The sequence below is a fragment of the Aedes albopictus genome, chromosome 3 (genome assembly GCF_035046485.1).
Source record: "Aedes albopictus strain Foshan chromosome 3, AalbF5, whole genome shotgun sequence".
NCBI lineage: Eukaryota > Metazoa > Arthropoda > Insecta > Diptera > Culicidae > Aedes > Aedes albopictus.
The window spans coordinates 343,867,746-343,892,763 of NC_085138.1; the positions used below are offsets into that span (position 1 = coordinate 343,867,746).

The 25,018-nt window shown below is 41.6% G+C and overlaps 1 protein-coding gene across 1 annotated transcript in view; it reads left to right on the plus strand.

Moving 5' to 3' along the window:
• Positions 1-19,692: 19,692 nt before the first annotated feature.
• LOC109421953 (coatomer subunit beta') overlaps positions 19,693-25,018 on the plus strand; it is a 77,637-nt gene continuing 72,311 nt past the window's right edge. The window contains exon 1 of the mRNA XM_029865028.2: positions 19,693-19,874. Coding sequence (XP_029720888.2) covers positions 19,764-19,874 — 111 coding nt within the window. The 5' untranslated portion in view covers positions 19,693-19,763. The remainder of the gene's footprint in view (positions 19,875-25,018) is intronic.

Here is a 25,018-nt window from a genome sequence, read left to right on the forward strand (position 1 = left end):
GATATCGTAAACAACTTTGTGTAAAAGAGTCACAGTGGGCTTTCCAGATTGGTAAGCATGTTGGTTCACATGAAGAGGCACATTGGTCAGATGAACATCACGGATGTGATGATCGACTATGCGTTCTAAGCATTTCAGAAGAAAAGAGGTCAAACTGATAGGTCTGAAGCTCTTTGCTTCTTCATACGACGCACGACCCACTTTCGGAATAAACTTTACAGTAATATCCCGCCAGGATTTGGGAGTATACCCTGTAGCAAAACTGCAAACAAGTAGTTGTTTCAAAACATGTTTGGAATGATCAAATCCCTTCTGAAGCAAAATATGATAAATCCCATCTGCCCCAGGAGATTTGAAAGGAGCTAAGCTATTAAGTGCCCATTCAATCGACTCTAAAGTTATGATACTCCGAGCCGAAGCTAAAGAATCATAACTACAAGAAAAGACATCAGGTTCATCCGAAGATGTAATATCCACACATCCGGGGAAGTGTGTACTGTATAAACATATCAAAACTTACTCATCAGAGGAAGTGAAATCACCATCTGGTAAACGAAGTTCGTTCACTTGAAAATCCTTAGACCGACTGGCTTCACTCAGACTGGAAACACTTGTACAAAGGTTTTTCCAGCCGGATCGTTCAGCAGACCGGAGAGCTTTCCTGTAGGCCTTTCGAGCCGACCTGAAAGCCTCCGAACCAGCCGAACGTCGTCTGTTCCAACTCTTTCTACATTGTTTCCTGAGTTTCGCCAGATCAGAGTTCCACCAAGGGGTTCCTCTTGAGATCTTCACAGACCGTAGAGGGCATGCTTCTTCAAAAGCTTCCATGATGAAGGCCGTTGTAGTATCAACTGCATCATCTAAATCACTTGGAGTGTCAATTGATGGTGAGTATCCATGAAATATGGCTGCAAACAAATCGGTAAAGAGATCCCAGTTGGTTGACCGAGGGTTCCTGAAACGCAAAGTTTGCGAAGTAACATTCATACGTTCAAAAAAGATGTAGCGATGGTCAGATAAAGATACTTCATCTGACACATGCCAATTAATCAGCTTGTGACTAATTCTGCTAGAGCAAAGCGTTATGTCTAACACTTCCTCCCTAGCAGATACCATGAATGTTGGGCGGTTGCCTATGTTAAATAATGCAAGATATGTACTACTTAAGTATTCCATCAAACTGGAGCCTCTCAAATTGATGTCTGAGCTGCTCCAGATTGTATGGTGAGCATTAGCATCACTACTAACAATTAACGGAAGGCCTTTTGAAGTGCAGTATGCAATGACTTGCTTGAAAGCATCCGTAGGGGCTGGTTCATCATGCGGTAAATAAACCGAACAATAAACGAATTTTCTGTTGAGGTTTCCAACAGATACATCGATTGTGATAGCACATACATCTCTAGTGATTAGTTCAGAGATGAGTGTAGCAACGATTGCGTTGTTGACAAGCACACATGCTCGAGGCATGACACGTGAGTTTGCCATTTCATGTTTACTGAAAGTAGCAAACACTGGATTCACAAGGTTTCCTAAATAGAAATTCCCCTTACGAAAGTAAGGTTCTTGGACTAACGCCACTTGGGCTGTACCATTTTGCATAATTCTACAAAGATTGATCGTTGCTGTTCTTTTGTGCTGAAGCTTGATCTGAGCTATCCTAACCGTAGCCACTACCCAAACTAGGCAAGATTAAACTCTTAACAATCACAGCACAAAAAAGAACAGCAACAATGAAGCCAGATTGGTATCGATTTGAGTGCACCAAACGCGAGGATGCACAGAATACACTGTGTAAAACGCATAATGCGAAACCATATAGGTGAAAATTTAAACTAATTAATAACATCTTCATAATCCCGCCCTTATTCAGCCTCAAGTATGAGATTGAAGAAGGGCAGCTGATTGTCTCGGAGAAACATAAGGTCCACCGCGCTCTTGCTCTGGTTAGCGCAGTAAGGGCCTGTCCATAAACTACGTAGACTCTTAGGGGGTTGGGGGGGGGGGGTCTGGCCAATGTCTACGCTCCATACAAATTTCGAAAATTTTGTATGAACAAAAGTCTAACGGGTGGTCACTAAATAACGGGAATGCTTTGAATGTGCTCTTAAAAATATATGATCTTTAAAAATGGCAATCTGAATTTAACTAAAGGTTTAACAATGTACGTCCATGGAAAATATAAAATTTAAGAAAGTTGAACGTAGTAATTTGTACAGTATTTTTTTGCAGTGATGTTGGAGCAACTGCTTTGTACGACTTTTCAGAGTTTACTTTCACGCATTTTCTCCGTCTGTGAAATCGTTGGTCAAAATAAATGGTTTCTCAGCTACCTTTAGCATCTACACACTCAAACAGTAATAAGAAAAAATGGGGATACTGACTTGTTTTTTTTTTGCTTTGGTTGTAGCCTTTTCCCGTAAATGACATTTATAGAAATTTCCAAAAAATGTTATTTTTCTGTATCACCAAAACGTGTCGATGTAATTTGTGCACTGCGGTTCATTGTTGAACTTTTTTTGTGCTATTTTTTTTATAACGAACCATTTACATGTTGTTCAATGTGTAAATGTGATTTGATGTAAATATTTGTTATTTAACAAGGCATTCTATTGATTTATCCAGCCCATGTCACAAAAGAAGATTTTATTATGTGAAATGATATCATGCTTATTGGTTTTGCTAGTTGTCCTCTATTTCCTTCAGGATCTGTTTCTTGGGATGCCGAAATGCGGAATTCATTCAAAACCGGGCGGGTTCTAGTTTTATAATGGTTTACTATTAACTTTTTTTACGGTTGTTTTGAGCAATCAGTAGAGCCGTCCAAGGCGTTTTGGTAGTGCTTCCTGTTTCAATGTCGTTTTCTGCAGAACAGAATAAGTTGACACAAAATAAAAAATACGCTGACTTTGTGGATAGATAGACGATGGTTTTGTCTAAAAAATGTTTACTCTATGGACGCTTCTATTATTTTTAATCAGCTGCTAGAAGCATTCCCGTTATTTAGTGGCCACCCGTTACGAGGGGGGAGGGGGGGGTCTGAGATGGCCGATAAAAAGTCTACGTAGTTTATGGACAGGCCCTAAGGGCAAAATACTGTGGAGGGTGCCCTGGTACTCCACAGGCTCCGTTTGCGATTAGGTTTTTATAAGACCCCCCTAACCATTCGTTCCTAGGCACGGTAAGCGTAAAGCCACATAACACTTTGAATTAGGGGTCACCTGGTTAGTGGACTCCTACCACTGGAACAGGCGGTCCGTAATGCGAACCAACCGCTACCGACACTATACAGCTATCTAGGCTGATCGGGAAGAGAAGTTAATATTGGTGATCAACGTCATACGAGCCCGAAAAGCCGGCTCAGCATGACCATGCTGAGGGTGACAGATTCTATTCCCAGTCGGTCCTGGAGCTTTTCGTTAAGGAAATTTCCTTGACTTCCGTGCGCATAGAGTATCTTTGTGCCTGCCTCACCTTGTACACATTCAAAATTGTCATTGGCGGAAGAAGCTCTTAGTTGATAACTGTGCAAATGCTCATAGAACACTGATCTGAGAAGTCCCAGTGAGGACGTTACGCCAAAAAGAAGAAGAATGTTTGATTATAACATATTTGAAACATTTGTTCCATGTTTGTTTCTTATCAAAATTATGTTATTAACGCGTAAAACGATTATTTAGATGTAAATTTATTCCCCCTCTACAGCTAAAATCCTAAATATTCAGCATCAAGTTCGAACAAACTGGACAACGGCGCCAGACAACATGCAACGATAACCGAGGGTGTAATGTAACAAATGTTTTCTCAACCATCATCATCATGCGATAGGCTTTGTAAAGGGTTCGCGTGACGTGGTATCTTCCGTACCTACTGCATGTACAGAGAACATTCACCCTCATTCACACGGCACGGCACGAGACAACGGTGATGGGGGACGAAAATCAGTTCAATTTGCAGCGCACGAAGCATAAGGGGAATATTTTCTCAAGAGTCATTATGCGATTATGGGAGTAGGAAGTAGGAAGCATCACCATACAGGACGAACTGAGAGATAACCGGAATCAGGAATAAACAGCGGATCCATCTTAACGAGAATTTAATGAAGTCACAAAGTTGATGGCAATTGTCTGTCCGAAAGGATGATTTGCTAACGACGATTTGAACGAGTTATCTGAAGTAGATGTTTAATCTCAATGGAGTTTGTGGTGAAATTTTTATCTGAATGAACGGAACACACATTCATTCCACTTTTTGTCGCCGATTGCGGTTTCGTTTTACTGGAATAATGCTTCCTAAATATCTTTTCCTGAAAAGAGGTATCGCTTTCAACCCCCTCTAACAATAGTTTCTTTGTCATCATATTTCATTTGCGACCATACTTTTAACAAAAGTCACCATTTTCCCATTCTCGCCGCTCACAAAATCTATTCATACAGTAGTTACTTTCCCCACTCACTCTTGCAAATAATGCAAAATCACTCCCCGGAAGCCCCGGTGCACCTTCTGCTAGTTCCTCCCACCACTCTCAGAACTTACAGCACTTTCAATAGAAACCACTCGTACCTTCCATCATGGATGCTAGTGGTACTCGGTATTCATTTTTCATTCCATATTCACAGATACCATACAGCACCATTTTTAATATTTTCCTGTAACGAGCTCCTGCCGGGACTAGTTTTCTTTTATCTTTCGCGACAAAAGCAAACCACCTCTCCTAGCACCGCTTTTCCACATTTTCCTCTCGTTCTGGACCTCCTGGCACCGCGTCACCACCCACTCATGGAGTTATAGTTTATGAACCGGGAGTAGATTGGTGTAGCAAGGGGCTTTATCTAGAAGGAGACAACATTCTCTAAAAAATAAAATGAACCCTAAATTAATTGTAGAGTTCTTGAAAAACACACTGAAGTAACCCCAAGAAAGAATTCCAGGAGGATTTCCAGAAGGAATTCCAAAAGGAATCCTAGGAGGAATTTCAGAACGAATTCCAGGAGCAATTTCAAAAATGATTTCAGAAGAAATTCCAGAAGGAATTCCAGGAAGAATTTCAGAAGGGATTTCAGGAGGAATTCCAGAAGGAATTTCAGGAGGAATTCAAGGAGGAATTCCAGAAGGAATTCCAGGAGGAATTCCAGAAAGAATTCCAGGATAAACTCCAGAAGGAATTCCAGGAGGAATTCCAGAAGGAATTCCAGGAGGAATTCCAGATGGAATTCTAGGAGGAATTTCAGAACGAGTTCCAGGAAAAATTTCAGAAAGGATTTCAGGAGGAATTCCAGAAGGAATTTCAGGATTAATTCAAGGAGAAATTCCAGAAGGAATTCCAGAAGGAATTCCAGGAGGAATTCCAGATGGAATTCCAGAAGAAATTCCAGGAGGAATTCCAGAAGAAATTCCAGAAGGAATTCCAGGAGGAATTCCAGAAGGAATTCCAGGAGAAATTCCAGAAGGAATTCCAGGAGGAATTCCAGAAGGAATTCCAGGAGGAATTCCAGGAAGAATTCCAGAAGGAATTCCAGAAGGAATTCCAGAAGGAATTCCAGGAGGAATTCCAGAAGGTATTCCAGGAGGAACTCCAGAAGGAATTTCTGGAGGAATTCCAGAAGGGATTTCAGGAGGAATTCCAGAAGGAATTCCAGGAGGAATTCCAGAAGGAATTCCAGAAGGAATTCCAGAAGGAATTCCAGAAGGAATTCCAGAAGGAATTCCAGAAGGAATTCCAGAAGGAATTCCAGAAGGAATTCCAGAAGGAATTCCAGAAGGAATTCCAGAAGGAATTCCAGAAGGAATTCCAGAAGGAATTCCAGAAGGAATTCCAGAAGGAATTCCAGAAGGAATTCCAGAAGGAATTCCAGAAGGAATTCCAGAAGGAATTCCAGAAGGAATTCCAGAAGGAATTCCAGAAGGAATTCCAGAAGGAATTCCAGAAGGAATTCCAGAAGGAATTCCAGAAGGAATTCCAGAAGGAATTCCAGAAGGAATTCCAGAAGGAATTCCAGAAGGAATTCCAGAAGGAATTCCAGAAGGAATTCCAGAGGGAATTCCAGAAGCAATTCCAGAAGGAATTCCAGAAGGAATTCCAGAAGGAATTCCAGAAGGAATTCCAGAAGGAATTCCAGAAGGAATTCCAGAAGGAATTCCAGAAGGAGTTCCAGAAGGAATTCCAGAAGGAATTCCAGAAGGAATTCCAGAAGGAATTCAAGAAGGAATTCCAGAAGGAATTCCAGAAGGAATTCCAGAAGGAATTCCAGAAGGAATTCCAGAAGGAATTCCAGAAGGAATTCCAGAAGGAATTCCAGAAGGAATTCCAGAAGGAATTCCAGAAGGAATTCCAGAAGGAATTCCAGAAGGAATTCCAGAAGGAATTCCAGAAGGAATTCCAGAAGGAATTCCAGAAGGAATTCCAGAAGGAATTCCAGAAGGAATTCCAGATGGAATTCTAGAAGGAATTCCAGAAGGAATTCCAGAAGGAATTCCAGAAGGGATTCCAGAAGGAATTCCAGAAGGAATTCCAGAAGGAATTCCAGAAGGAATTCCAGAAGGAATTCCAGAAGGAATTCCAGAAGGAGTTCCAGAAGGAATTCCAGGAGGATTTCCAAAAGGAATTTCAGGAGGAATTCCAGAAGGAATTCCAGAAGGAATTCCAGAAGGAATTCCAGGAGGAATTCCAGAAGGAATTCCAGGAGGAATTGCAGAAGGAATTCCAGGAGGAATTCCAGAAGGAATTCCAGGAGGAATTCCAGGAGGAATTCCAGAAGAAATTCCAGAATGAATTCCAGAATGAATTCCAGAATGAATTCCAGGAAAAATTCCAGACTGAATTCCAGGAAAAATTCCAGAAGGAATTCATGAAGGAGTTCCAGTAGGAATTCCAGAAGGAGTTCCAGGAGGAATTCCAGAAGGAGTTCCAGAAGGAGTTTCAGAAGGAGTTCCAGAAGGAATTCCAGAAGGAATTCCAGAAGGAATTCCAGAAGGAATTCCAGAAGGAGTTCCAGGAAGAATTCCAGAAGGAATTCCTGGAGGAATTCCAGAATGAATTCCAGAAAGAAATCCAGGAGGAATTCTAGAAGTTATTCCAGAAGAAGGAATTCTAGGAGGAATGCCAGAGCGAGTTCTAGTTGGAGTTCCAGAAGGAATTCTAGAGGGAATTCCAGGGAGAATTCAAGGGGATTCCAGGAGGTATTCCAGTGAATTCCAGGAGAAGTTCCTTCAGAGGAATTCCATAGAAATTTTCTTTATTGAAACGTTGTGGAAAAAATGCCTAATCCCACCCCCTACCTACGCCAATGCAGTGTACCAGCAAACCCCTGTTTCAATGATAATGGGCGAAAAAAGCTTTCACCGAGTCGCACTCCATCTCCGGGGTGAGGTTTTTCTGAATTCCATAGGAACCGTGTCCCTGATGAACTTACAACCGACAAACCAACAGAGGTAGAAAAGTATCCTTGCTCGCTCCATTCGATGGAGAACTCGGCGCGGCGCCGGTGCCCGTGCCGGTCGTCGTGTTCGTTTATTTGGGACATGAAAGCCTAGCCAGCAGGGAGAGGATGGTTCTGCGTGGCTGTTGATGTTGATAGGACGACCGCAGCAAATGAAAACAGGTACCCATGTTACCCATCGGGCACTGCCGTGCCCACAGAAAATGGATAGGGTCCTATTCCGTTGGAGATCGGACGGACGGTAGCCATTATCCGACGGATATGCCCGTTGGCAATTTCAACTACGACACACAACAACGCCGGTGCACTGTAGAATGATGGAAAGAGTGTGCGGGATTCGCTTTTTGTTTTCAATATAAATAACACTACTTGCGCTGGTAGTAGCTGGACATCAGCAAGCATGGTTGTAGTGACAATGACGGCAGGTCCAGCAACAGCCTCAGTGATTGCTGGTGAAACAAGACCTTGCAGATAAGTAAACTGAACGCAGTGTAAATGGAAATGTAGCTTGTGGTAAAATATACCAAATGATGAGTCCATTGGATATTTCTGAGCATCCCACATTTCGTTGAAGTTAAGTCCTGTGGGATGCAGGATCATATGGGTAAGGCATTCTATTTGGTCGCTTTACGCTTATGACTCAATGTCAATGTCAAAGACAATGTCATATCTTTCAAATGCTCTATGATTGACAGCCCTATGTCAAGCAACCGGCGATACAAACGTACTGGTATCCTTATCACCTCCCTGAAAAAGACCTAAACCCAGGGTCGAAACGTCGGATGAAATAGTATCAACCCGCTTATAATTTAATCAGACTTGAAAGCCTACCATAGAGGGATAACTCTGCCAATCCGTCGGTCGTTTCCACAATCAGCTCTTTCAAATGCTTCAAAATGATCAGTCCACTGTCCACTACCTCAGTCCTCACAAATTCTTACCGCATGAATCCAAGAGCCAATCGATGACAAAGACCGCCAACTAAGCGTTTGTTCATAACTGGTAATGCAGCCTGAGCACTGTTGTACTTCTGACTTGAACTAGATTGAGAAGGCGAAAAATGAAGGAAGAAAAACAACGATAGCTTCGAAATAAAAACAGTGACGGGATACTCTGGAGGTCTGGACAATCAAGTCTTTAATGAACTCGGACCAGTGAGTCCGTGGCCCGTGAACTGCAGACGGTTGACGTGATCATGGCTGTTATGCAGAAGCAACTGAAGATTGATCTGAGCTATCCTAACCGTAGCCACTACCCAAACTAGGCAAGATTAAACTCTTAACAATCACAGCACAAAAAAGAACAGCAACAATAAAGCCAGATCGGTATCGATTTGAGTGCGCCAAAGGCGAGGATGCACAGAATACACTGTGTAAAACGCATAATGCGAAACCATATAGGTGAAAATTTAAACTAATTAATAACATCTTCATAATCCCGCCCTTATTCAGCCTCAAGTATGAGATTGAAGAAGGGCAGCTGATTGTCTCGGAGAAACACAAGGTCCACCGCGCTATTGCTCCGGTTAGCACAGTAAGGGCAAATACTGTGGAGGGTGCCCTGGTACTCCACAGGCTCCGTTTGCGATTAGGTTTTTATAAGACCCCCCTAACCATTCATTCCTAGGCACGGTAAGCGTAAAGCCACATAACACCATGAATTAGGGGTCACCTGATTAGTGGATTCCTACCACTGGAACAGGCGGTCCGTAGTGCTATTCTTAGCCAGTTGAACTAACCGCTACCGACACTACACAGCTATCTAGGCTGATCGGGAAAAGAAGTTAATATTGGTGATCAACTTCATACGGGCCCGAAAACCCGTAATACAAATAACCTCCAATACACTTCGAAGTTTGGGCTACGATATCTACATACTGTACCATGCTGTAATTGTAAAAAATATTCCCGGAATGTAGTCTATACTGCTGATGGAGCCTCAGTACACAACTGTAATGCTTATGGTACATCCATAGCTTATTCCAGGCTTTCCAAACTATTCTGGAATTAGGACCTTCAAGGTCTAAAGGCTCTACTCTTGTTTCTCTTCACTGTATCGGCTTAATTCTTTCACATTACGAGGTTATCCATGTGTTGCTAGTTGAGTGTCCACTGGCACTCCCCTGTTGGGAAATTTAAGCCACTGGGTCCACTTACGCTTATGCTTACTCGAGACTATTGCCGAGCTATTTGTCATTATCTTTGACAGTACATGCTTGCCTTTTTCAAGCATTTTCCACGTGGCTTCCGAATTTCAGCTCATCGTCGATCATGACCCCCAATTGCTTCAGTGAGCGCTTGGGGTTGATCGTGCACTCGCCTGTGGTGACCACTGCCTGTTGTTCAAACTTGTGGTTGTTTAACACCACCATCTCCGTTTTGTGGTTGGGGAGTGCCAACTGTCTCAACCTCATCCAGTCCTCCACTATGCCAATTGCGTGTATTGCTGTCATTTCACTTCTTCTATTGACTCGCCGTATACCACGAGGGGAATATCATCGGAAGAGCCGACCAGCTTTACGCCCAGGCTGGACTCCTGAGGTACCCCCACGGTGATGTTGTAGCTCCTCTGGCCTTTCTCGGTGTCATAGATTAGGGTCATGGAAGTAGCTCTTCAGTATCCGGCATAAGCTTACCGGGACGTACTCCTAGGTGGTTTATTCTTTACGTCCAGCGTGAAGACCGCACAATAGCGGATTCCCATTCGCTTCTTTTTGAGCGCTTTCTCGGCCGTTTTGGTTACATCCCTAATAACGTCCATCGTCGATCGACCCTTCCGGAATCCGAAATAGTGGTTATCTGACAGCCCAGAGTCATCTAGTTTCTTGGTATAGTCCATCAGCCTCGACAGAATGATTCGTTCCAACAATTTCCCTGCGGGGACACCTCGCTTTGGCCGGTTTAGTCATAGGGAACGGAAGCCCATGGTCTTGTATCGTGACACGGGAACAACATTTCCACGATCTTCTGCAGCATCTCTGGGGGTGCTCTAAGGCACGATGTGCGGAGTTCTGCACCGTCTGGACACCACCGGCTTGCGTCCATTTCTGGATAGGGATCGCCTTGGCGTTGCGGCGCGCACACACGGTTAGGGTTCCGACTAGATCATCAATCACTGGATAGATCGACAGTGTTACCCTCCATAAGCGATATCGCTCCACAAATGCCGGCTTTCGAAGCGTGATGTCAGCCAGCCCCGATGACAGTCGATGACCTTAGGCTGTGGCCATCTTCCTCCGTGTTCCATCCTGTATTGAATCGCCAGATGGTCACTGTGCCATCGTCGACCCTCCAGTCTGAGCAAGGGTTCAGACCCGGGCTCCAGAAGATCGCATCAATGATGGACTCTGCTCCGTTAAATTAATTTCTACTGTAGGTTTTTTCTGTTACCTACGTTCGCGACATCCACGTTCAGTCTAGCCATAGCTTCGAGTAGAGCCCAGCCTCTTGCGGGGACTCAATCCAACTGGTGCGCTTGATAGCGAATTCAGCATAGACGAGAACTGGTCTATCGGCCATCTGGGGGAGGAAGGGGGTTGAGGAGTGGCATAACAACTGCAGTGGTACACCTCGTTGATCGCTATTGCGAAGCCCACGTGCGACGTGGAAATTATTACCTGGACCGGAAAAGACCGGTTGGTGGGACACATGGCGCTAGCTTGGCCTTATCCGCAACCCAGAAAAGAAAAAAATATTTTCCTCTCGTTCTTTCTCACGTAAATCTTCACGCACATTCGACAACTTCGTAGTCGCGAATGTCGTGCGCGCAGCAGCTAGCAGTGGCCCTACCAACTGAAGAGCAGCTTGGCGCAGCTACACTTGAAAATGGCTGGAAGGATATGCGATCCGCCATAGGTAGGATCTCGGCTGCAGCACTAGGCTTCACGACTCCGAATCACATAAACGATTGGTACGACGGCGAATGTGAACAGTTGAAAAACGAGAAGAATGCAGCATTGGCGAGAATGTTGCAATGAATCTGCTCAAGAGCGAGCGTGAGGTGATCGAGAGGTGGCGGCAGCATTACGATGAGCACCTCAATGGTGTCGTTGGAAGCACCGAAGGTGGTGTGGTAACATTTCTAGAAGTACGTGCCCAAGACGAAAGATTTCCGAAAGTACTGGTAAGAGCACAACACTGGGTCATTACCAAGATTTGGGAGGAGGAAATATTACCAGAGGAATATTTGGAAGGTATCGTGCGTCCCATCAACGAAAAAGGCGACAAGTTGGATTGTGGGAACTATCGCGGAAACACACTACTGAGCGCTGCCTACAAAATACTCTCTCAAATTCTAAGCCGCCGTCTATCACCGATTGCAAGAGAGTTCGTGGGGCAAAATCAGGCTGGATTCATAGGTGAACGGGCTACAACGGACCAGATGTTCACCATCCGCCAGGTGTTGCAGAAATGCCGCGAATACAACGTGCCCACACATCACTTGTTCATCGATTTCAAATCGGCATATGATACAATCGATCGAGAACAGCTATGACAGATTATGCACGAATACGGATTCCCGGATAAACTGATACGATTGATCAAGGCGACGATGGATCGAGTGATGTGTGTAGTTTGAGTATCAGGGACACTCTCGAGTCCCTTCGAATCTCACAGAGAATTACGGCCAGGTGATGGTTATTCGTGCTTGCTGTTTAACATCGCCTTAGAAGGTGAAATAGGGATAGTGGGGATAAACACGAGTGGGACGATTTTTACGAAGTCCGTTCAGCTGCTTGGTTTCGCTGATGATATAGATAATATAACGCGCAACTTTGAGACGATGGCGGAAACTTACATCCGACTGAAGAATGAAGCCAAACGAATCGGATTAGTCATTAATGTGTCGAAGGCAAAGGGCTCCCGAGACGAACCACCGCTCCCGCCACCCCGAATTTCTATCGACGGTGATGAAATCGAGCCGGCTGAAAAATGTGTGTACTTGTGCTCACTGGTGGCCGCCGACAACGACACCAGCAGAGAAATTCAGAGACGCATTGTAGCATGAAATCGAGCTTACTTTGGACTCTGCAGAATAGGGTCCTAAAATTAAAGACGAAATCTCGCTTATATTGAATAATACGATCAAGCATGGTATTCTAATCGGAATTGTACTTTACTCGAACTTGAAAAACAAAGGAATAATGAGAAAATTCGAAATAAGTAAAATGGTAAATAGTTCTACTTTGACATTTGAGGTCTACCTTGTGTGACTGAGCTCAACATTTTTCGCAATGGGATTTCAAAAATGTTCCTATCTGACATACACGGTGAAAAAAAAATCACTCAAAGTATGTGTTATAAGCTAGGGACGAGACAAAAGGCCAAAAAATAAAAATTATATATTTTCAACTATGGTAAATAAAAACGTCAAAAAATGAGTAAATATGTGCTCTTGAACCATATATTGTGGTTTAAAACAAGAATCCCGATAGGACTTTAGGAGCTTATTCTACGATCAGACAATGTTCGCAGTCATACGAAGTTAACTATCTACAAAACGCTGATTAGACCGCTAGTCCGCTATGGGCACGAAGCATGGACTCTACGTGCAGAGGACCAACGCGCCCTTGGCGTTCTCGAATGGAAAGAACTGCGTACCGTCTACGACGGAGTGCAGATGGAAGACGGGAATTGGCCGGTACAAGAAGACGTGGTGCGCTGCGGGGGTGTGTCGATCAAGTAGAGGACGATCTTCGGACCCTTCGCAGAGTGCAGAGCTGGAGACGCACACAGCCAAGGTGACTCCTATGTACTGCAGAGGTCACTCAGGCCTTAGTCTGAGCGGTAAGGTAAGTAAGAATTGCAAAATATCAGAAGGATCTTCTGGAGATATCTGAAACTCATTGAGTTATCTCATAAAAATTTTCTGAAGGAATATCTGAATAAATATCATAAGGAGTTTCAGAAAAAAAAAACTACAGGATAAATTCCAGAAGAATCTCCAGGAGTGAACCCTGAAGAAACTTCTCGAATAACCTTAGAGAAGTCCCAGAAGAAATATCTGGAGGGATCCTACATAGAAATTTTTGGGGAATCTAAGGAGGAAAGTTTTTCTCGGATTTTTGTAGGTTACGGGAAACCTTAAAGAAGGTGGCCCTACCCAGCGGCTAACGGACCCTGTGTAGACTCCGTGTAACCTCACATCTCTAAACTCAGTTCACTATCTACAACAGAGATGCCAGATATTCCGATATTTCTGAATTATCCAGATTGTTTACCTTTTATACAGACAAGATACAAATTACAGAAAATATTATGATATTATAAAAATCATTTCCTATATAATGAATGGAAAATATTGTATGGTTATTGGTATAATTACTTTTTTCAATTTTATGATTTTTTACACACATCCCAAATAAAATTATTAAATACTTTTCCCTTTGACACATTAAATTAAATTAAAAAGGAGAAAAAATATTTGAAAAAAAACGTCGGAAAGTAGCACAAATGTTTCAATTTTCATTAAGATCTAGGGCTTTCGTTGTCTTCTGTTCCAAATATGATAGAACACAGAAAAATATGTTTACCAGTAAAATAACAAAATCTGTATCAGATTTTTAACTAAAAAAAATCTGCTTTCTCTGATCCAGGTTTCTAGCAATCTCGTGTGTGTCATACGAGGACCTTCGTGTGTTGAACAAACACAAATATTCTCATATGGTCAGCCATGATGTTATCTTCGATTACGTGAAACAAGAAACATGAATATGGTGGCTCCAGAGAGGAGTAATTTCCGAAAAGTGTACGAGTTTCACATTGGTTCGCTCTAGAAACATGCAAGCCAGAAGCTCCAAACCAAAACAAAGAAGGTATACAGAGTAACTGCATTTTCGGCAGCTTTGTTCTCTTCATTATAGTAAAAAGAAAATCGCGTTAAGTACTGTTTCTCTTAGTTCCACTATGAATTTGCATCATTTAACAGATACGTATTTCGACCTCAACTGTAAGGTCGTCTTCAGTGTCTTGACTTTACTTGACAAGTCGAGTCAAGTACAAGATACTGAAGACGACCTTACAATTGAGGTCGAAATACGTATCTGTCAAAGGATGCAAATTCTTAGTGTAATTAAAAGGAACAGTACTTAACGCAATTTTCTTTTTACTTACAGGTAAGCCCAGGTTCATCATCATCAACCTCTCCATTATGTTTTTTTTAAGCTGTTGAACTCAAATTTGGCCGACCAAAGCTTCCTCATGACGAAGAGAACAAATCTGCCGATAATACCCTTAAGTCAACATACTACATGATCTCTATCGAAAGTTTTCACAAAATTTCAGGTTTCTGATATTTTTTATTCAGATCGAAATACACATTTGGAGGAAATCGTAATAAAACTTCAGAGGAATTCTTCAGAAGAATTACTAGAAGAGTCCTGAAAAGATTTTCTATTTATTTTTACGAAGAAATTGCAGCTCAAAATTGCAAGAAAAATAGCGTTAGATTTTCTAGACAGTTCAATGAATCTTTTCAGATGACTTGAAAGGAAGCATGTTTTCAAGTTCAAGGGGCAAGTCAACAGAAACTCCAAGGCAGCGACATGCGGTAACGCTTGTACAATGGTTCACTGTGGAAAATACTAGCCAAAACTTGAGCCTAAATTCATGAACGGTTGATCATGATGGGTGCCAAGTAGATGATGGCTCCAGAGAGGAGTAAGTTTTCAAGAACTTCACGAGCTGTTTCATTTGCGGTGCAGTAACGCCTTTGCACAGTCTATCGCTCTAAATAAAAGGTATCCAATAGCTTTAACTCATAACCCTTAAAAATGCAATCGCAAGTAAAGGTTTTTACAGTAGTTCAGTTGGGAATGGGAGTAGAGGAGATGGAAAAGGTGTCAGAAGGATTTCGGCAGATTCAGGTAAGACTTTGCACTTTTTGAGTTTCATGTTTTTCATACAGTGCAAGGGCGGTGTCGGTAATATTTCAGAGAGACTTCAAGGGCTTCCAATGGTATCTCAACTGGTTTTAGAGAGATTTTAAGTGGTTTCAGGGTAGTTACGTAAAGGGAATGCAAGGAAGGCAGCGAGGGTGTCAAGTAGAACAAAAGGTGCGCTAAAGAGGCTTTTAGTGGTGTTTTAGTTTAAAGGAGTTTAAAGGGGTCTCCAGTTAGCCTAGTGGTAAAGGCTATGGATCGCCAATCCGGAGACAACGGGTTCGATTCCCGTTCCGGTCGGGAACATGTTCTTGACTCCCTGGGCATAGTGTATCATTGTACTTGCCACACAATGTACAAATTCATGCAATGGCAGGCAAAGAAAACCCTTCAATTAATAACTGTGGAAGTGCTCTAAGAACACTAAGTTGAAGAACGGGATGAATGGCCCATAAAAGGTTAAAATCCCTGGTAATAAACAAACAAATAAACAACTAAGTTGAAGAGAGGCAGGCCTAGTTCCAATACGAACGTCGAGCCATAAAGAAGAAGAAGAAGAGTTTCAGAAAGGAAGGGGGAGGGCAAGCGAAGATTTATAATACTACGAGAGCTCACTAGTAACGCTTGTAGATTCGACGACCTATATTGAAAGGAGTTCTTCGAAACTCCTTTACATGAATTGAACTATTCGATATGTGATATAACATAGTTGTGTGAGTATAAACCTCAATCGTAATGGTCTTAGATTTAACTAGATAAATTTGTAGATATAGAATAAAATTGAGAAACAAATGAAAAAGTCGTAAAAAAGCCTATAAAGTAGTTCAATTTCCAAATCATTTTAAGTTTAATAATTTCAATTCAAATTTTTCGACAAACTATTAAACCGGGAACACATGAATCAGTTCACAGCGAGCGATCCCGTCGGAACGACAAATCCTTCCACCCACATACGAAGGCATAACTCTGTTCATCAACCCCATCATCATCATCAAAGAACCAATGTTTTACATCACATTCAATTTGCCTAAACAGGCACACAAGCAAGCACACGTCGACGGCCTGCGACGTCAGGAACACATCAGCTCAGCAGCCGTCGACGACGACAACGACATCGACCACGCGTACACAGAGGACACAAAACAGCCTCCTTCTACCGGTCGCTCGCACGGTCGGTACGTATCGATTTTGCCGGACATGATGCGGAACGGTTGGTCCTGCGCCGTTCAGGTACCAATTTTGGTCCTCTCCTCAATGAACGATTTCTCGAAGGACGTTTGTCGGAGGAAAACTTCCGACGGAACTTTAAAATTCTGGGATGATTGCGAAGAAATCCCTACAACAGGCGGTTTCAAAAGCTTAGCGCCTAAAAGTATGCTATTTCACTTTACACAACATATCTGGAATTCGAATTGAATAGGTCGTATGAGCCCCTAACTCACAGCAAACATACGACCTTTTCAAATCGAAGTCTAAAAATGTTTTTATTATGTCCCATTCCAAAGTTTTTAAATATTTTTTTTCAAATTTTTATTTTTTTATTTTTTTTTTATTTATGTAATATAAGCATTCCTAGAAATGATCGCCTAAAAGTATGCAATGTCACTGTCAAAAGTCCTCATATGTATCACCGCCTTTCTCTACAGGAAACAAATTTTGTTTCATTACTCTTTTCGTATAATATGTGCAAAAAGAAATAAAAAAAATAAAAAAAAAATTGAGGTAATTTTTGAACTGTTTAACTATCTAAGATATGCATCCCTATAATAGTTGTTTATGTAACGAGTTGCAAAAAGTTGATTTGTTCAGCACGAGTCGTACATTTAACAAACGAGGCTTGCCGAGTTGGGTAAATACGAAGAGTGCTGAAAAAATCGAGTTTTGCAACGAGTTCCATACACAATTTTATGCAATGATTTTTTCATAATGCAACCCATTTGAGTTGCATAATGTTCATAATGCATCTCAAATGAGTTGCATTATGAACATTATACAACTATTTTTCATTATGCAACCCATTTCAGTTGCATAATGAGCCAGCTCGGAAAAATGGCCATTATGATACCAAAATTAGTTATATAAAATGTAAATTATGACACTGAATTGCATAAATGAACTTTTTAATAACAAGTTCATTGAGAGGGCTGTCTAGTTCGCAAAGTTTGTTGTCAATGCAAAAGGCCAAACAAAAATCGTTTGGAAGCGATAAAGCCATCAAAAATACATTTCTTTTGAATAAAAGTTTAAGAGTAGAGATAAGTTTCAACTAGCATGAACTTCTTTTTACCCTTGTCACATGGCCAAACATATTTCAGCCTTAAACCACGCGTCGCTTCTCCCGTGTTATATAAAAGATTAATGTGACTTCGATAGCGATTCGGAAAGGTTGCATAAAGTTCATTCCAACATGTTAGCAGAGTTCTCGCACATTATGGGAATGGTGCTGATGGCCTGGTCCACAAAGAAAAGACGTTGCAATGCGTATATTTCCTCATTGTTCACAACTGTCACCGCAGCGCAGCGACGATGGTGGTGCGAAAAAGGGGGAACATTTTTGCGCAAATTTGCATTTCTTCGTCCGCTGGAGTAATGGCTTATGGACCGATGGCAGGGGTTCCCAAAGTTATACTCATCGGACTATTGTTTAGCCATTTGGCCATTTGATCGTCGTTCTTTTTGGACATCATCAAGAATCTTTAACCTTCACATACCCGACCCCTGCTGGCATTTCGTCAATTTTCATCCGATTTTTTTTTTTAAGTCGCCCTTAATCGATCATAAATTGGTGCTAGTTTATTACACTCAAGTGGTCATGTAGTATCCGGAACCATTCCGGAGATATTTCAGATTGTACTGGGGTCAGGGGGTGGGGGTCAGGGTGTCTTGTATGTTTTGCCAAATGGCTAAAAGTTATTATTTCGTGTGTTATTGTGCTTGAGCGGCCCCCACGGAACCTGTTTCAGGTATTCCGGAGCGGCCATATCAGTTGCTACATAGTTCAGTTAACTTTTTCTGCCCCATTCTCTTGAAATCATGAAGTTTGATACGTCGCACGACATGTTTTGGTTGCAATCCAGAAATGTCCCCGATTTCACGCCCGTGGAACCTGTGCTAGATGTTCCGGGGTGGCCATGTTAGTTGATACAGACTTCAGGGTATCGTTTCTGAATTAGTCATTCGAAATCATGAAGTTTGATATGTCGCACGACATGTTTTGGATGAAAACCAGAAGTGCCCTCAATGAGGCTCCCGCGGAACCTGTCACGGTGATCCGGATGGGTCAACTTGTTCAAATCTGGTTATCGCAGTTGTGTTTTATTGTTCGCAATAAAAATTCCGCTGAAAATCGATAATTCAAATTCAATAACACACGAAACAATCATTTTTAGCCATTTCGGCACCCTCTCTGACCCCAGTATAATCCGGAATATCTCCGGAATGGTTTCGGATATTACATGGCCACTTGGATGTAAGAAACTTGCACCAATTTATGATCGATTGAGGGCGACTTCAAAAAAATTGGATGAAAATTGACGAAATGCCAGCATTTTAAAAATGAGATGTTGGGGGTCGGGTACGTGAAGGTTAATCAACATTTTGGCCAACAGTTGTTCCGACTATTTGTATACTTTTTGGCCATCTTTAGCAATTCGTTGTGTTTGTCGCTTTCGTTATTTGGTCGTTTTGACCATCTATTTCTTTGGTCACCAATTCATTCATGTAGACTTTTCTGGCTTGAATTATTCGGTTTTTTTTTTTAAGTTTTACCCTATACGCAAACTTTCCCATCTCTGTGGCCATCTGTTTTTTCAGTCATCTACTTTTGGCCATTATTTGGCCATTTGCGTCAGTGGCAAATGCCACATTAACTATCTGTCGTGTTTGGCATCAATATCGTTGCCTCTCTTCGGCCAAAAGTTGGAACACACTGGCACATAACACCAAGCCGACCCGCAGTGGCCCTTTGTATTTTATCAATTTTTCGCGAATTGGGATTTCCATTAGAATGGCATTCCTCAGTCCCATTTGGCACAATAGCTAACAGCGAGAAAAAATTGCCTACTTTCGGGGAGTTAATGCGAAAGGGTACCCAGAGAGGGCAATCCATAATGAATGGATCCGAATCAACACGTTGCCGTTGTCGTCCTCGTCTCGGAGGAGCAAAATTTATTGATTTCCTTAAAGACGGAAAGATGGCAACCCCCACTGGTTCCGATCCCGGAACAGGAAGTCTTTTAAAGGAAATTTATTCAAGTCTGTCCCTTTCCTTCACCGATTCTTTCCTCTCACGTGGTGAAAATGGGCGAATAACTTTAACCGACCACGCGCTTTCCTTTGCTTACTTCAACTTGCAGGAACCGAATCTTGAATCGTCGGGATAACGGAACCGAAAAAAAAGTACGACGCCACTGCTGCCGTCGCCACCATAGCCGCCGGACCGGAACATGGGACACTTGAGAAACAAACAGCGCCGGCACCAGCAGAAGGAAGCGGCACTCCGGCGCGAAGAACGACTACGGAAACAGCAGCTCGATGAGGTGGACATTATGAATTTGGTAAGTGGCCAAAACATTCCCATCCTAGCGAAGAAGAAACTGTAAAGGGCGATTGCTCTCTCCGGTTTCTGTGCTTACTTCTGTGAGGTTTTTTCTCTTCCTTCTTTGATTCAAGGATTGCGGTGAATGAGCATTAATGTGCGCTATTCTTAAAGAGGGGAACTTTCGTGGAAATGAATTATGGCTTAAAATAGTCTGCAGTGGCAGGCATAGTTTGAATTACTTTGTCCTTAAGTTTTTGCGATAGTTTCCATTAGTGTTTTATTGAACCAACATGGAACTGCTTAAAGTATATTTTTTGAAGAAATTCTTTCAAGCTTTCCCTTTTTATTGAGTTCTTTCAAGCTTTCCCTTTTTATTGAGAAAATATGGGAAATTCCTTCAGGTTTTTTTTGGTATTTACTTGATATTGAGGTCATAGGAAAACTACAAATCTCTGAATGAATTATGGAAAGCATTTCCGGTTTTCTGAGTTTCTTCATGCCTTTGTCTTTTTAACATAGTTTCTGAAAACTTTACTATGTAAGGTCTGAAATCCTGGAATAGCTGAAAACCTCCGATAAACCTACATTTACATTTATTTTTAAGTAATTTCTGTCACAATTTTTAGCCTAATTGTAAAATACGTTTGTGTTACGTAAGTTTTCTCGAGGTATTAATAGGTTAATAGAACAAAATTGAGTTGTTTCAAAAGAACTTCCGACGAGAAATATTCCTGAAAAAACATGTGGATCAATGAATGTGCTTGTATTTGTATTTTTTTTTGTAATTTTTAACTATAACAACCAATCTTTAATTTTTATGTTTGCCCACACATAAATGAAAAAGGATGCGTATATACGTTTAATAGGGTACTTCATGAAAACGAAATAGGGTGTTATAATGTGTATGTTAGCACTTATAAAAATAACGATGGCATTGTCTTATGAATTGTATAATCTGAACCTGTATAAACTTTAACTTTGCAATTTTGTCAGTGTAGCTTAGAAGATTTTTCTACGAAAAAATAGATATAAGCGGAATTTTACGCCAAACAGCTGGAGCAATTTTCGATGACACCCCTTCAAGAAAGTTTTGATTCCCTGTGAATTGAACAAAATTTAACACTTTCTAAAATATTGAGTAGTCTTGGAACAGTATTTGTGTGCAAGTCTAAAAATAACTTTTAAAAACAGAAAATAAGAGCATTTTTAAAAAATCTTCCGGGATAAAAGTCGTATTTGCTCTTGTTTGACATTTACTCACTACCGCCACCTAGTGATGGCCCGGCCAAACACAGTACGTTTAGCATTGGGCGATTTCGTTTTCATGACGATGTTTTTGAAGAAATTTGTTCTAATTGTTACGTCTGTTTCTCTGTGTGGAAGTCCAAGAGGGAAGATATCCAATGCAAAAGTATCACTATCACCAAAGCGACTCATTTCCAAATTGCCGAAACCACCGCCACCATCAAACGTGTTCCGGTTTTCCGGAGTTGTTACGGATCGCACTGAATTGAAGGTATGTATATATGAAAGTGAGGACGATGAGGTGAGTAATTGAAGACAGACTGAGCATCGTCAATGTCGTGATGTGAGCAGTCTCCACTCGAAACCTCGCACATTTTGAGGTTAGATCCCTTTGTTCCCCGTCGCGTCGTGTTGACTGTCTGAAATTTTCCTAAATCTTCCAGCTACAAAGAGTCGACGCAAATTGAATTCATTTGTTTCTATTGCCCTGGAAAAGTTATCGCATTACTTCGGCTGTTGTCACGCCGTTTAATGCAGAGAATGGGGTGTATCTTTTACGTGATTGGGCTTTGTTTTACGGAGTTGTGCTGCGGTAATTTGAAACCCCGGTGCGGTGTCACACAGGTGTGATGATACCTTTAGAATGTGACTCCATGTACTAACTTGAACTGTCACGTACTTTAATCTGGCTAACCGCAATAAGCGGAAATTTAGAAAGTTTGTTCAATTTTATGCAAAATTTTCATATTATTTTTGGGTAACATGTTTTTACTTCATCACTTCATGTTTATTTCTATTTTGCACGCTTTGCTCGAGAATGTATTTCAAGCATCCCTAAAAATTATAAAAGAAATGGTTTGGTAGGGGTGCCAATAAATTCGTTTACTATAAGGGATGCCAAGAAATATATCGTTTCCGTACGAGGGGTATCATATGATAATGATGTGAAGCCTTGGGGCAAGACACTGTGCTGGAGAGTACATTTTCCTTCAAAGAGTTGCTCAGAATTTCTCCGGATTGCTCCCGTTTTTACTTGGGTGTTGCCTGATTTATCGCAAATTTAAAACAATATTGCCCGAAGTTTCGCTTTTCTTGCAGTTTAGTGTTTTTAACCAATTTCGTCGATCATTGGTGAAAAGAGTTACTCAGAATTTCTCAGAATTACTCTCGTTTGCACAGTGTCTTGCCCCTGGGATATAATATGACGATGATGTTAAACAGATTGAAGTTGTCAAACTTTTGTAAGAAAATAGTTAGTACTTGTGTGCCAAAGTGCCTTTGCTGATGAATAATAGTTGTACATCGATGGCAAATATAAACCATGGAGGGATTATCTCAGACGGAAATGACCATCTCCCCCTCTCCATTCTTACACATAAATACAATTCTCAAGATAATGATTATGTTGTTGGACCTATCGCAATCGTTTATTTTCCCATTTGAATTCATTACCAGCATTGTGCGTACGTTGATCAGGATAGAGCAACGACAACGACAGACCGACAGGAGGTGACAGTGAATTTGTCTCCAGTCGGGAAATCTCCGACTTGGACACATTCTGACAGTTGTTGGAATTCGCTCCCCTCCTAATTTAGATCCGATGTTATAATGTTGACTGACGATCAAAACAAAATACATACAACAAATATTTCGGAAGCAGACACGCAGTCCTAGTAGCATTTGGAACTTAGGTTGTTCCAATCCGGAGGGAGGAAGATAAAAACCAGAACAACGAAAATCTAATAAATACAAGCGGTAGTCGAGAAACAGCCGTCGAGAGATCTAATCACACCGATTCCTCGGCGACTGATGGTGATGCTGCCATCACAGAGAACAAACATCCAAGTTGGAACAAAATTTCCCTCGAAAACTGTGCAGGAATTCAATTTTCCTAGCAGTGGCAACAGTAGCGTCGCCAAGCAGCTTGCTGCTTTAAGCAGTGGTAAACTTTAAATACATATCTAGATAAGTTTTATATTCACCACATTTCACCACTGTCAACAACGTGGGAAACCTTTGCCACAGTAGTCCCACCACATTGTATCCACTTGTGTTTGTAATGGGAACACATAAGCGTAACATTCCGCACACTGTTTTGGAACAGGACTTGGATGTCCATTGTCTGTGATGCTGCTGTGACTGCAAATGACTATACCAAATCAACAACCGAAGGGAAACCAAACCACCAAACTCTCTCTGTGATATACTCTCGCCACTCTGCTGTGACATATTTTGGCAGCTACACAGCAATGTATCAATTTTCGCTAATGTGATGTGTAATGTGATTTGGGATAATAATGGCAGTCCGCCGTTGTGATATACCAGCCATCAGCCAGCGAGGAGGGTGTGGATGATGGGAGGGCTCTTGGGAGATGATGCCTGATGGAGAAGAGAAAGTGCCAGCCAGGTGGGGGAGCTGGAAAGATGCAACGGTGACGATAAGCACATGGTTTGATTTGAAAACGATCGTCAGGTGATGATAAGAAGCACTGCGGTGGTGGATGAGGGGTTTGCCTATAGCGCATATTGCCTGTAGATTGTTAATGCTCATTTTTGTGGGTTTTTGGCACCCCTGCCAATTTTACAGGACTGACAGGGAATCAAATCGATCTATGTGAATCAGGACTGGAACCTAAAAGCACAGATAACAGAAGTTCATTGTATAACAAATGGTCCCAAACAACGTGAATCAGTGGTGAAATATCTTGGGGCAAGACACTGTGTTAGAGAGTACATTTTCCTTCACAGAGTTGCTCAGAATTTCTCCGGATTACTCCCGTTTTTGCTTGGGTGTTGCCTGATTTTTCGCAAAATCAAAACAATATTGCCCGATATATCGCTTTTCTTGCAGTTTTAGGGGTGTTTTAAACAAATTTCGTCGATCATTGGTGAAAAGAGTTACTCAGAATTTCTCAGAGTTACTCTCGTTTGCACAGTGTCTTCCCGCATAGTGAAATACAATTTGTATTACAGTACACACAGTATGTCTCCTTTATCTGTTACTGTTACGGTACCACGAACAGGTGCTTTTCTGTTGTAACTATGAATCTCGAAATATTCGATTGTAAAGAACGGTTTATGTAGCCCATTCCAAGTTGTAACAACATATCATATTGTACAGAAATGGTCAAATAGTATGTGGATGAAAACTCGGGAGATATGGTGGCAATACAGAATGACCGTTTCTCAAACGGTTTGTGATTTTATTTGCGCAGCACACTTACACATGTGCATTTCACTGCATGCCACTGAAATTCAACATTTTGTCAAACAATAGCTTTCATTGGTATCTGTACCGCAATCGAACTTTGCAGTTTGCAATTAGAAAAAAAATCACAACCTTTCGCCCGCAAGTTTGGTAAACAATCAAGCGAAAATTAATTGCCTCAATAAACAGTTCGACGCGCTTGGAACGATTTGGATGAAACAAGGGTAAGTTCTGCATAACTTATAAATTTGTTTTACGAGCAATATTTCAGCGGATGCAAATTATTTTGCAGAATTTTGAAGCCAACTAAAGGAACCTGATCCAGCCTGACCGTACGACTGCGAGGGGTTCCCCAAACGGAGTTGGAAAAATTTGTCCTACTGTGGACGGATATTCAGGGTTCCCTGCGGTTAGAAATTAGCCCCCACCGGAGAAAGGTCTACAATTAGTTTTAATCATCACAGGTGCTACCGAACCCAGAATAGGGCGTTGAAATTGTGAATAAAAAAAAATCCGATGAACGACTAACCGCTTTCTTATTTTAAACGGTTCAAATATAGCAGAACCATATATCATAAGCTTAAAATATTATGAAAAACCATATATTTATAATACCCCATACAGTGCACGGTTTTCTTCCAGATGCATTGTTTTATTGTTCTCTAACCATTTGCCATGCAGTGAATTGTCTGAAAATCTGGATAATA